The sequence below is a fragment of the Lupinus angustifolius genome, chromosome LG03 (genome assembly GCF_001865875.1).
Source record: "Lupinus angustifolius cultivar Tanjil chromosome LG03, LupAngTanjil_v1.0, whole genome shotgun sequence".
NCBI classification, from domain to species: Eukaryota; Viridiplantae; Streptophyta; class Magnoliopsida; order Fabales; family Fabaceae; genus Lupinus; species Lupinus angustifolius.
Genome location: NC_032011.1, coordinates 15809720 through 15825407, shown reverse-complemented (window position 1 = coordinate 15825407; position 15688 = coordinate 15809720). Strand labels below are relative to the sequence as shown.

The window sequence follows — 15688 nt, the reverse complement described above, 5'->3', positions numbered from 1 at the left end:
TTTGAACTTGTTTCATAGCTCTATTAACTAAGTTAACTTCACCTGCTAAACTTTTATTTGAAATTTAATAAAATACTTAAATGGTGAAATATATTTAGCGTTAAAAACATATTGTGAGGAAATCATGATTTGAGAGATTACATTTATAAGTTGTGTCGGATTCAAAAAAAAAAAAAAATAGAGATCACTTGTCTCGAATGGTGTCTCACTTCATGTACCAAGTCAATCAAAATACTACTTTTTGTTTTAAGAAATATTATTTTATTTATGTGTCAACATGTGATTGACCTGAGATAAGAAATGAGACATGGTTTGAGACATATGATCCATATCCAACAAAGGATTGAAATTTTAATTTAGACATGGACCTATGTTTTCAAAAACAAAATTCAATATTTTTAAATATTGTTTACTAAATCAACTTCTCCATTCTTCTATTTATAGTAAAAACTCGGTACTCAATAGAATACATAGGAACAAAGAGTAAAATCCAACAAGATATTAAAGTTCATACTGTATCTAGTTTGCCATACCATGACCACACCGCACCATACAATTACAACAAGACAATCTTAGAACCCTAGAAAAGTCCTCATTTGGCAAGGAATACCAGAAAAGGGAAAACATTCAAGAAAAGTAAAAACAAAATACATACTTATATTTTACATTAAAAAAATACTAAACAAGCAGTATCAACTTAGGGGGTCTGATTGTTTCGAATAGAGAGAAGTATAAAAAACAAAGGACATAATAATGTGATATAATACTTCTTTTCTTTAAGTATAATAATATGACATTTCTCTTCTCATAAACAAGAGCAAAATCAACGATTTTGCTCTCCAATATTTGAAAGGAGTCTAATTCAAACTTAGCAAATACTTGACATCTTTGGCTACACCTTACAAATAGTTGTAGAGAAAGTGTCATTCCATGGAATATATTGTTGGTTTTATTGCATCCATATGGTAGAAAATGGTTTATCATTTGTCCAAGTCCTTAGTTTAAGAAGCACATAGACAATCATTCCAACCAAAAATCCAAGAGCTGCACTTCTCCCCAGCAATGAAACTGCAGTGCAAATAAGCATAACAAAGGAATCTTCTTTGGTATTCATGTCCCTAGAACACATGGCTAGTTCAATCCCAGCAAATAAAAGCATCACACCTAAGATTGCAACTGGAAATTTGTTCAAAATGTGTGACAAAGAAGTTCCTAAAACCAATCCCAATATCAATTTTGCAGCACCAAGAAGTGCAACACAACCACCACTTCTGCCACCAAACTTATACTGCCCTGCAAGTCCTCCTGCCCCATGGCAAGTTGGCACAGCACCAAACCAACAACCCAACAAATTCATTAACCCAACTGTCACTGAAAGTGAAGTTACTGAAAACTCCTTGTGTGGGAAAAGATCTGAAGATAACTTGCAAACAGCTACCACTGAGATCAAAATTGATAATGGAAGTTGAGGAATTGTACCTTTGATGAAACCTTTCTTCCATGCATGCCTAGAGATTTTCACTACTTTCATAGAGGAAGGTCCAAACTTGATTTCATTCACCACCTTAGGATTTCTTACAAAAACCAAAACAACACCTAACACAAAGACTAAGAAAGCTGAAGGAAGTGAGAAAATAATCTTTCTCAATTTAGTTTTTCTATTTCTTTCAATACTTGTTCCACCATCCAAATCATTCTCACCATTTTCTGAAGAAGTAGTATTACAACACCCATGATTCTTTTCACCACCACCATTCACTACAACAATAAAACACAAACAAACAATTGCCAAAACCAACCCATCTAACCCTAACCATGGCCTAGAACCTAAAGATTTAGACTGTGGAAGATTTTGAACTTTCTTAACATATTTAACAGCAGTCATTGCAAATGACAAACCCTGTGCAAGTTGAATCCCTCTTACAACACACAAGGGAATTAACTTGTACACAAGCTGCATCAAACCTGTTACACCAAGAAGGAATAACACGCCGCCAGTTAAGATTCCGGCCGCCATGATATCCGGTACACCGAAGCTTGGGTCGGACAAGGCTTGTGCTGCAATGGATTTCATGGGCTGAACAGGCATGGGGACCCCATAGATTGCACCAGTGATGATGTTATAGATACCTGACATGCATATGCAAAATATTCATCTGATTTAACCACTTTTTTATTACATACATCACTTTTTGTGTCTAAATCCTGATTATATATCTTCTATCATCTAATTACTCGCTTTTAAAACAATTTTACATAACTAATGTTTTTATTTCTGTTTATCGATGTTATAAAGTAAGATTTATATAGTAAATCTAGTTTATAGGTATGAAGTTACTCAACTTATAATTACATACATAACTGATTAAAATAGAACTGCTTAATAAATTTAGGATTTTAAATTGTATTTTAGAATTAATATTGTAATCACAATATTGCAATTTTAGAAGTCTTATGAAAAATTCATCGATTACATCAATATAACTCTGCAACTATAATTTAAAATACACATATATGTTTGTTGTCTCATAAATTGAAGCGTTACATATATCATTAGCTATAGTTGGTTAGAAAATTAGTTAATTATTAATATTTTAACCTAAAATACTTTTACAATCAATCATAGGCAGGCTTACGGTACATATAATGACACAATTTATGGGACAGCAGATATTATCCTAATACGGGTACATATTTGTTGTCCCATAAATTATACCACTACATATATTATTAGTTGTGGTTGATTAAAAAATAATTAATTATTAATTTTTAAACTTAAAAATACTTTTTCAACTAATTATAAACTTATAATATATACAGTGACATAATTTATAGATACAAGATGTTGTCCCTTAAAATACAGATGTAGTCAATGTAACTATATTGTTAAATGGGTTAAAAATACGTATAGCATTTCATGAAAAGTTTAAGTGCATTCTTAAATGGCTTAAAAATACCTATACCATTATATTTGATAAACTATTGATGTACTTATCATTTCATGAAAAGTTTAAGTGCATTCTTATCCATTAATTATTGTCAAGTTTCGTCTTTCAGAACAAAAGCTAAGTAGGTTTTGGAAAGCTAACGTTTCAAAACTATAATGGTTAAGTATCTATTAATCGTATATAAGTTTCTACACTGTCAATATATCATCTGTTATTAATTTTAAAAAATATTAACTTTTAAATAAAGAAATACAAATGAAAAGTAAACGATATATCGACTATGTATAAATTTTTACACTATCAACACATAGATATTATATTCATTTTTTAATTATTCATCAAAACTTTGGGGAGCTTTATATGTTGATTTAAGACATATTTTTCTCACATAAAACATTTGTTTACATTACCAAACATATGCTATGTATATAAAAGGATGTGAATTATAAGAGCATGAGAATATCATTACTGACCAGTGAATATCAAAGTGGTGCCCAGGTTGAGGTCCCTGGCTAGGGTCAAGGCCAATACTATAGGTATGTAGGTGCCAAGGTCACCCATGGCACCATTAAGGTCAGCCCATTTTGAACGGAAAACCAAGTTGCTTTTCACTTTCTGAACCACCCCTTTGGCTGAAAAACCTGTGAGTGGTGGAGCAGTTTGGGCTTCTTCAGGATCTAATGTTTGAATTGAAGAATGGTTTTGGTATGCCATGGAAGATAGTTTTGATTGAAAGAGTGAAATGTGATTGGGAAATGAGAGTTTTGCTTCTTTATTTATAGAGATTGATTGATTGGGATTAAGGGATGTAAAGTCAATGTTAGGAGCAAGTTGCTCTAGGTGAACACGTACACGGTATATATATATAAAATGAGTTTGACACATTTAGAAATGCACAATTACAATTTACGATTTGATATATTATTATTGATTATTCATATTTCATATAGTTAGTAATTGGAAAAAAAATTATATATTTTTAATCTGGTTTCATGATAATACTTGATATAGATGAATAACTCTACTAATGAATTAGCTACTTGAGTAGATGATAATAAATTGTGAGCTCAAGGGCTAACATGTTAGCTTACAATTTATATATGTTACTTTGGGGGCTTTCTCTACAATTTATATATGATCTTTTTCAATTGTTTTATGCATAATAAATAAATTTGTTATCAAAATATTCTTATTTACTAAAAAAAATTCGAATGAAAAGGGAAATTCAGTTCTATTAATGAAGAAGAACTTTATAAACTAAAATATTTTCAAATTCCTTAATTCAAGTAAAACTCAATCTTGTTAAATTCGAGCAGCACATCAAAGTGTAAGATATCATAGGTTTAACCGATTAGATAGTTAAATCTCATGATCGGACTTGATAACTTCATATATAATTAATATTTTTTATCTACAAATATATAAATATAAAATTTTATATAATTAATATTTATGTAATATTTTTCTATATTTTTAGACTAAAGTAAAATAAAATATTAAAATAGTATTATGTTTTTATTTTATTTTTAGTAAACTATCTGATTTATTTCCCGAGTTATTCCGTTTTAACCGGATTTAACATATGTACCGTACAAAATTTAGTCTACCATAACCTACAAAATTCAGAGATTCAAATTCTGAAGTAATTACTTTGTAAAATAAAAATGGTTTTAACTAACCACCACTTATAGCTAGTGAAGCTAGTGAATAATTATATGGTGCTAGAGATAAAAAAGACCAGGACACTGGTTTTTTCCATCAAAAGAGAAACCAAACAATAACAATGAAAGAAGTAAATAAATTTCATATTTAACTTGGAATAGGCTAAATAAAAAATCTGAAAATATAATAATTTATTACTATATTGGGATTTGTTATCTCAAATATATGAATTTGTACCTAACCAATCTGAACCATGCATTTGATTGGTCATATACAAAGAAATCATTATGAATTGGTCCAACCATGTACGAAAGTCTATTTAAGCATTAAACTTTGAATCAAATGGTTGGAGATAATGTCATTTATAGAAAAAAAATTAGTGCTTTCAATTTATTTGTAATTATGTTTATTATTATTATTATAGTTATATTTATTCTTTGTTAGCTTATGTTGTATCAAAATGTTACTTGTTTAATTATGTTTTAAACTTATTTACGTGAAAGTGTAAAAACTATATTATCTTTATTGTAGTAAAACTCTCTTTATTGCTTGTTTAATTGGATATTTGGATGATGATAATACTTTTAAATTTAAAGTATAATTTTTTAAATAATATTAGTTATTATTATGATTATTAGAATTTTAATTTAATCAAGATAATAAACCCAATAGCAATTAGTGACACACTCGTCTGATCAATAATAACTCGTTTATAGTTTATACAATACTTTAACCAATCAATCAATTGTCCAGAAATTATTTGCTTCTATAACCACTTACATAGTTATTGGGGATTATTTTTAATGATATATCTTGATTGGAATTAATATATTTATAAAATTCGCCTGTATTAATAATATCAACTCCCATGAAAATCTATCCATTCTTATGAGATTCTAAAAATATATTCCAAAACAGATATTTATATAATTATTTAGACAAACATTTTTAGTTTTGTGGTAATAAAGAAGAGAACAAGTAAGAAACGGGATGTGAGATTCGCTTTATTTTTCAAATAAGAAGTTGTTTATGTAAAAAATTGATTCAACATATGATAAGGTTGATATTAGCATGGCGAGTACGTGACACCAAAGGAGGTAGTCACTTCAGTTCGTACATCATTTCAATGAACCAAAACATTCCCTCTTATTATGTGAACAAAAATTTGTTATTACACATTACATTATTAATCATATCTCGCATTAATAAAATATATTATATCAATTAAAAAAATTTATAATTTTTTCTATTTTTATTTTATTTTTATTGGTGTGGGACATAACTTTTGATATCATTTAAGACATGAGATATTTGTTTTATTATACATAGCGTCATCACCACAACTTCATAAATTCTCTTTCTTAGTCATTTGGGTGGGGACGTTTATTTATTTGAAGATAGATGGGAATATTATATATTCATGTGTTGTTCTCTTCTCTCAATTCGGTAGAATCTTAAGTTGCCTACAATAATCTCAATTCGGTTGAATCTTAAGTTGCATACAATAAGAAATTTAATATTTTATCCATAAGAGAAAATAAATTATATATTTATTGTGTATGATTTTTATCTATTATTAGTAAACAGTTTATCTATTAATTATCATTTATTTTTCAATAAAAAATAATACATATGAATTATAGATGAAAAAATTCTAACAATTTGTAAATATTATCTTGTTAGCATAAATGAATAAATCATTAAAATTCAAGTAAACAAATATGAGATGATATCCGTTTACTTCAAGAGTAAGTTTAACAAACTTATTTTACATCTTAGTCATCAATTCTAGTAAAATCTAATAATTTGAATTAGTAAATTTATTTAAATCATTAGATACCCCTAAAATTTATGGCTAAGATGTGAAGTAATTTTTTTAAACATACTATCTCAATAGATATGTAGCTCATATGAAAATGGTTATATATAGAGGAATTTAATTGATTTAGAAACACTCATGACATAATTATTTATCAACTATTTAATACATCTAGATTCTCAAATGTTAACAACTTTAGTAAAGGTGAAAATTAATTTAAAATTAAAAAATATAATAACTAAAAGAAAAAAAGATATATGCATTAACAATATAATATTTTTTTACATTGTCACTGCATTATCCATCATTCTGATTATTATTAACTCTTAAATAAAAATAATATAAATGAACATAAATAATACATCAATTATATATAAATCTTTATATTGTTAGTGTATAGATTTTCACGTATGGCAATAAGTGTTGATTAAGTCTTTTTAAAACCATTTTTATTATTATTTTTTAAAGGGAAAATGAAAATTAGGTGTAGAATTTGAAATGATATACCTCATTCATGAGCCAATAATAAGTGTTCTTTTAAAAAAATATTATTATTTTATTTTAATAAAAAATGAAAAAGAAGAGAAAAATTATTGGAAATGGTATCCCACCATTATTATAGATGTTATCCCAGCATTATTGAGCCAATTAAGTGCTCATTAAATCATTTAAAATCATTTTTATATCAGTGGAAAATATGAAATTATATGTTTTCTCAAAGTTTTCAAATCAAAATCTTTCATTTTATATTTTTTTTGGTTTCCCACAGGTATCCCACCATTATTAAGCTTATTAGTGTTAAATTAACTTTTTTTAATTTAATTTAACGGCAACAACAAAAATATGGGAAAATTGTTTGAAATGAAATCTCACCATTATTGAGTCAATAAGTAGTCATTAAACCATTTAAAACTCGTTTTATTTTTTAATTTAAAAGAAAATAAAAATTGGGGAAGAAAAATTAATTTGAGATGTTATTCCAGCATTATTGAGCCAATTAAGTGCTCATTAAATCATTTAAAATCATTTTTATATGAGTGGAAAATCTGAAATTATATGTTTTCTCAAAATTTTCAAATCAAAATCTTTCATTTTATATTTTTTTGGTTTCCCACAAGTATCCTCGCACTGAAGGTATTCCTGTCCGAGCCGGGAACATCCACAGGTACGTGGGACTAACTCTCCTAGTGGACATTTTTTCCATCCACAAGACTCGAATCCGAGACCTTGCTTAAGGGAAATCAAACATGTGCCACTTGAACCAACGTCCGTTGGTATCTTTAATTTTATATGAAATCATATTTGATTAAAAACCTTTTTATCAAAGCCAACCACTTTATTATAAATATATTTTTTAATACTTTTTATTATTTATTTATTGTTTTAAAAGTATGGGCTAGATAAAAATGAGCATTGATAATAACTTCCTGCACCCCTCAACAAAATGGAGTTGTTGAGAGGAAAAATAGAGTTCTAGAGGAATTCGCGAGGACTATGCTAAATGAGAGCAAGGCTCCAAAATATTTTTGGGCTGATGCAGTTTACAGATCCTGCTATGTAATTAATTGAATACTACTTAAACCTACATTCTCGAAAACACCTTATGAAACTCTTAAAGGTCGAAAACCGAATATTGTTCATCTTCATGCATTCGGGTGCAAATGTTTTATTTTAAACAATGGAAAAAGATCTTTAGGAAAATTTGACTCGAAAGTTGATGATGGCATATTCTTAGGGTATTCATTACATAGTAAGGCATTTCATGTATTCAATAAATATATCATGCAAGTAGAAGAGTCTATTCATGTTCTTTTTGACGAATCTTCTCCAAAAGAGAAGAGAAAGGTCTTTTCTGATGACATTTCAGGTACACTAGAACAAGTGCAATCCAAGGACATGAATCAAATCCAACAAGATGTTGAGCATATAATAGAAGAACAACATCAGGATATGCCTATTGCATGGAAAACTAAAAAGGATCATCCACTCGATAAGGTGTTAGGTGACATATCTACGGGGGTGATAACTCGTAGTTCTTTGCGCAATTTATGTAATTTTGTTGCATTTGTATCTCAAATAGAGCCAAAGACCATCGATGAAACCACCGAGGATGTACACTAGGGTATAACTATGCAAGAAGAGCTAAACCAGTTTGAGCTAAAATAATGTGTGGGACTTGGTCCCCAAACCAAAAGATCATCCTATGATTGACACTAGATGGGTATCTCATAATAAGCTATATGAATTTGGCTTAATAATAAGAAATAAGGCTCGCTTAGTGGCCAAAGGCTACAACCAGGAGGATGACATCGATTATGATGAGACCTACACTCCTGTAGCCAGACTTGAGGACATTAGGATGCTATTGTCTTTTAACATCAATCATGAATTTTAAACTTTTTCAAATGGATGTGAAAAGTGCATTTTTAAATGGCTATATTCAAGAGGAGGTGTACGTAGACCAACCACCAAGGTTTGAAAACTTCAAATACCCGAACCATGTGTCTAAACTCAAGAAGGCCATTTATGGCCTAAAACAGGCTCCTAGAGCCTGGTACGATAGATTGAGTTCGTTCCTACTTGAAAAAGGGTTCGAAAGAGGCTTGGTCGACACCAATGTCTTTATCCGTAGATTAGATAATCATATTTTACTTGTTCAAATATATGTTCATGATTCGGATCTACTAATGACATCCTTTGTAAGGAATTTTCTGAGTTGATGCAGGGGGAGTTTGAGATGTTGATGATGGGTGAAATGACTTTCTTCCTTGGGCTTCAAATTAAACAAATGGAAAGTGACATCTTCATCCATCAATCAAAGTATTGCAAAGAATTATTAAAGAAATTCGATATGGAGCAATGTAAAGATGCACCTACACCTATGGCATCTGCATGTTATCTAGACAAAGATGAAAATGGAAAAGCGATTGAGGTAACTAAATATCGTGGGATCATCGACTCTTTATTGTACTTAACTGCTAGACGCCCCGATATTATGTTTAGCATTTGTATGTGTGCTATATTTCAAGCTTTTCCAAAAGAATGACATTATATTACTGTAAAACATATCATAAGATATTTAAAGGGAACTATAAATATGGGATTATGGTATCTTAGGGATGCCTCCATATCCTTGGTAGGTTATGTTGATTCTGACTTCGCTGGGTGTAAGTTGGATAGAAAAAACACTAGTGGGACTTGTCACCTATTAAGCAGTTCCTTAGTTGCATGGCATAGTAAAAAGCAAGCATATGTTGCTTTGTTCACTGCTGAAGCGGAATATATTGTCGCTGGCGTGTGTTGCGCTCAAATCCTTTGGATGAAGCAACAACTTAAGGACTTTGGGTTCATAGTAGAAAAGATCCCTATTAAGTGCGATAACACAAGTGCCATTAACCTTTCCAAGAATCCGGTCTTGCATTCTAGAACCAAGCATATTGAAATAAGGCATCATTTTTTGCGTGATCATGCTCAAAATGGTGACTATGTGTTAGAATTTGTTGAAACATCTAAGAAATTAGTAGATATTTTCACCAAGCCCCTCTCACGAGATCATTTCTATGTTCTTCGAAGAGAACTAGGAATCCTTGATGAAAAATATCTTGAATGAGCTTATGAAATTGCCTTGCATGACTTATTTGCCTTGTATGCTTTATTATAAAAACACGTTGAATGCTCATAATTCCTTGTATGATCCATGATTCTGTGTATAAAAGTCTTATAAATATATGTGATTGTGTAAAATTGATGTAACAATTAGTTTGAAATCCTTTCATGCTTTTAAAAACATCGAAAACGCTGTATTTGATACATTTAATCGATTAAGACAACCAATTAATCGATTACATGGGCAAACATTTTAAAACCTGACATTTTTAACTCAAGTTAATCGATTAAGTAATGCTGTTAATCGATTAACGACATCAGTATATCAGAAACAGAAGCGTTTCTGGGCATTTTTCAAAACCCCATTCATCCCCTTTTCTCTCAAATCTCAGAGGAACAAGTCCAAAATCATCCCTAAGCTTTAACCTAGTCCAAACCGAATCACCCCACTCCATAAATCGGCTTCTCCATCTCCTATTTGCAAGAAATTCGTTTTCCCCAAATTGAAAAGCCTACACTAGGTTTCCCTCAATCCCCCATTAAACCTTCATCACGGTTTAGTTTCAATTGCAATGGAGAGAGGACGTGCTAAGAGAATCAAGACAACCGCACAACGTCCACCGCGTGTCCCAAAAGCCGTGCCATCTCCAAAAGCAAGGCAGGACCGTGGGGACCCATACTATTCATTGATTCTGCAAGAAACCCGAATGCTCAAATTTCAGGGGAGGAAATCCACATACATTCGGTTTACGAATATAACTTTGCTAGCTGAACAAAACTTCGATTTTTCGCATGGTTTGCAAGCTCAAGGGGCTGTCCCCTTCTTGCAATTAAAATGTGACATTTACCCTGCTCTAGTTAGGGAGTATTATGCCAACTTTAGATATAAAGATGGGAAGTATTGGTCAATGATTGCTGGAAAACTGTTTGAGATTAATGAAGACATTTTTATGAACGTGGGTGGTTTATCCTGTATTGGTGCTAGTTTAAGTGATTGTGGTTGGGCAGACAACAACTCTTTTGATGCTGTTGAAATGTATAAGTCGTGTCTGCATAGACCTCAATTATATGTTCAGGGCGAATTGACCAAAGCTGGGTCGCTGTCCATGGAGAATAGGCTCATACACTACTTGATTGCCTACATTCTGATTCAGAGGAACACAAATCATGCACAACCTATAGTGAATGATTTGAGGTTCATATTTGCTGTGAAGGATAACATCATGGTTAATTTGTCTGACGAGATTCTGAAGGTCATGTATAGCGTCTCCACTTCTCAATCAAGGTTGCTTCCTTATAGTATCTTCATTTCCCGAGTTATTGATTATCTACATATTGATATTTCAGATACTATAGTGCTATATTGTTCAGACAAGGATCACTTGATTGGTGAAAGTCTGATTCATAAGATGGGTATTTACAAGTACGATAACACATGGCAATATCAAGAGGACTTCAACAATGTGAATCTTGACCGCTCAGGTGAGGACGATCAAGATGATAACCAAGAACCATTTGCTGCTACTCACGGGGAGTCTTCAGGACATGCATCACAGGAACCTGCTTTTGGACAAGCTTACATGGATGCTATGGAACAACGTCTCAACAATAGGATGGATCTCCACTTTCAGTCTCTGAAGGACTCATATCATACAGATCTAGAGAATTTTGAGGAGCGTCAGAATACTTATATTGACAACCATTACCAATCTTTGAGAAACTATGTTCAGACCATTATTGACTCACAAAGTAGAAGACTGTGTGTGGAGTTCAACAAGCTGAGTACCTTCATGAAGGATGGTAGTAGCTCAATGATTCATGACAACCAAAATCCTCCATCTCATCCTTAGTTAGGAGCCCTTAGAGTCTTAGTTTATCCTTCCTAGCTAATGGACTTTGTTGTTCCTTTTTCCCTCTTGAGAACTTATCTTTTAATGTGCAACTTTTGCTCTTATTTTTGGATTGTAATAACTCTATGACTTATGCTGAATTACTGCTTTAAAACATGACATTACAGTACAATGATTTCGAATTATCTTGTTCATGCTTGAGTACTAATTATGTTGCAAATAGTATACTCCTTTGTTTATATGGATCTTGATCATGTTTGGTATATGTGTTTATATTGAATGATTATGCCTATTACTAACTGCTCACATATGTCAAATGCTTAATCATTCCATGCTTAATTTGAATGAACATAGCCTTTCATGCCATTAAAACTATTTTGTTGTTGTTTGTTGTCCATTTAATCGATTAAGACGGTTGATGGATACGACATCACCGCCAAACAGGTTTGTGGAACCCATCGTACTATCTTCTAGGATCGAACGAATACGCGGTCAACCTAGTACTTTCGTACTAGATCTGATACCACTTGTTGGGCATCAGCAGGTTAGAATACACCTAGAAGGGGGATTGGATAGGTGTTACAGATCACTTGTTCTGCTTTTCCTATATTTACGCAAAAATAAAACAGACTCCAGTTAATCGATTATGCTTGGACTTAATCGATTAAACAATGCTCGGATATAATCGATTATGCTTGTGGATAATCGATTATCCTGACACATGCAACTTGACTCTTTGGTTTCTTGCAAAGCAAGTTACCGATTACCAAATCTTTACACAGTTAATTGATTAATGAGATTACATAAAGATAGTAAACATATTATAGCATGAAACTCATATTAACAAATTAATCAATAAAGTAAAGACGGAAAGTACAGAGATTAGAAAGAGGTGCACAAGGAATTTTAACCTGGTTCGTTTGCGGTCGACTACAAATTACATTCAGGCCTCCCCTTCTGATCTCGGGAGATTTTTCTTCAACTATTTCAATTGTGAGTTTTACAACCTAGCTTTGACCTTACTAAATCGCCTACTAGGATCTCCTATCCTTTCACGATCAGCCCCAACCTCGGTGTCGCTCAAACTAAGACCTCTTAGCCTCTTGAAGATTACAAAGATCTCTCTCTTAGTGACATTATTCACAAAGAGATCAACTTCCTTGTTCAAACAAAATGTACTGAGTTGACTTTAGTACTTAATACTCGGATTCCATAATTGAAAAATCAATCTAAAACATAAAGCACAAAATCCACAAGAACCCAATTCTAAATGAAATTAATGCATTAGATTTTCAAAAAATGATTCACACTCTTTTCAGAAAAAGATTTTGCTCATAAATCTCTCAAAGAAATCAAGAACTAGATGCAAGAATTTGATGCATAGAAAACTATAGACTAGATGCAATGATATTAATCTCTAAACCTAAATCAAAATGCTTTCACTCCCTATGTTTTCTAAATGCACTTTCTCACTACAATGCAATCTATGAAAATGTATGCTCTTTAGCAATTTTCAAAATATGCAAGTTATGCCACATTGGCAAGATTTATAGAATTTATACTAATCCTAGTGAGACTGATATTAATCGATTATCCTTCCATTTAATCGATTAAAGTGCTAACAACATCAGATCAGTTAGTAACTGAATTCTAGATAATCGATTACACCAACTACTTAATCGATTATATTGAGTTAAAATTGTTTTAATTTGATGTAAGGAACTTATGGTAAACTACCTATATGATATGCATATGCTTTAGATAGCTTTTTAAAATATATTACCTTTAATGCATGAAACTATGTATGTATATGCATGAGCCTATTTGTCATAAGATATCTAGATGTTATGTCTCAATTTTAATCTTGATCTATTTTAGTTCTTTTGAGACTTTCCATCTAGGTTTACCTAACCTAGACTCAAACTAAGGCAATCATTTTAAGACTTCTGATTACAAGTAAATATAATAAAGACCTAAATCTATAGATTCAACCTATGAGTCTTCGGCTTGTTGTTTGTTGTATGATCTTCAAGCTTTCTTGTTTGCGTGTTTGCTTCATCAAAACTTCAATTAGACTTAAATGTGCAGGTATTGACTCTTTGCACTTTCAATATGCAGATTTTCCAAAGCCATGTATGGTCTAAGGAAGACACCAAGAGCTTGATTTGATAGCCTAAAGAACATACTACTAAAATGGGGATTTCAAAACACCGAAAGTGACTCATCCCTTTTTACTCTTAGAGGTACAAATCATATCATATTTCTTCTTACTTATGTTGATGACATAATAGTCACAGGTAGCAATAACAAGTTCTTAGAGACATTCATCAATCAACTTAATGTTGCTTTCTCACTAAAAGATCTTGGACATAAACACTACTTTTTGGGCATTGAGGTTCACAAAAATGGTAGTGGAATGTGTCTAAATCAAAATTACATTCGAGATATACTCAGGAAGTTCAACATGGAAAAACTTTCAGTTTTCCCAACACCAATAGTACCTGGTAGGCAATTCACTACTGAGGGGAACAAGTGTCCAATCCTACTTTATATAGACATGTCATAGGTGTATTACAATATCTGACTAACACAAGAGCTGACATTACCTTTGTTGTCATCAAACTCAGCCAATACATGAGTTCTCCTACCATGGATCACTAGCAAGGATAAAAAGAATATTGAGATATATTCAAGGCACAATAGATTTATGCCTACACATAAAACCGTTAAATGACCCTAACATAATAGGATTTTCTGATACAGATTGGGCCAATAGTGCTGATGATAGAAAATTCATGGCAGGGCGGTGTGTATTTCTTGGTGAAACATTAGTTTCTTGGAATTCAAAAAAAAAAAGTAGTGTCACGATCAAACACATAATAAAAATACAGGGCCTTGGTTGATCTTGAAGTAGAAGTAGCTTGGGTTAGATCACTACTAACATAACTGAAGTTACCAATGCTCATAAAAGCAATCCTACGGTGTGACAACTTAAGTGCTAAGTCACTTTCATCCAATCCAGTTATGCACGCTCGTTCCAAACATACTGAGATATATATGCATTACATATGTGATCAAGTCCTAAAGAATGAAGTCATTATAGCCTATGTTCCTACAACTGACCAAATTAATATTGCAGATTGGTTGACTAAACCTCACACTCACACAAGATTCAACATGTTGAGAAACAAACTTGGAATGATTGTGTTACCTCCGATTTGAGAGAGAGAGTTTGAGAAAGTAAATATCCTATAATTATGATATCACATTACAGGGGATCATGACTCTATTATCATGATATGGTAATTCTTAATCTTAGCATATATCACACGTCATATATTTACTTTATATTATTATACAATAACTATTGTAATTATAATTAGCATAATTTAGAATCGTAATTGTAATTATTAGCATGATTCTAGGATCATGGTTGTATCATCTCTACATGTATTTAAACATTCCTAATAATCTATGAAATAAGACAAAACATTTAATATCATTTTCTTCCAATGATAGTTGTCTTGATTTGTAGTTGGTTCAGTTGAAATGAAATAACAGATGTTGATGGTGTATATATACTTACACATGTACATAAAAATATAATGTAAATATGGTTATGGTACATGAAAATAAATGAGGTTGACATACGTTTATCATTGCATTGGAGGAAGGTTGTGGTGGAACAAAAAGATTCAGGATAGAAATATATTGGGAAAAGAATAGGGGTGATTAATTAGGGTGATTCATCATGAAAACCTTGACGGTTGCCTGGGTAGGTTAGTCTAGTGATGGTCCAAGCT

The 15688-nt window shown here is 31.5% G+C and overlaps 1 protein-coding gene across 1 annotated transcript; it reads right to left on the bottom strand.

Moving 5' to 3' along the window:
* On the bottom strand, window positions 711-3703 carry LOC109342588 (molybdate transporter 1-like). The gene is made up of 2 exons (XM_019580544.1): window positions 3422-3703; window positions 711-2130 (listed from the first exon to the last, which is right to left on the bottom strand). Exons 1-2 carry the CDS (start codon window positions 3660-3662, stop codon window positions 950-952), a joined length of 1422 nt encoding a protein of 473 aa, XP_019436089.1. The 5' UTR covers window positions 3663-3703; the 3' UTR covers window positions 711-949.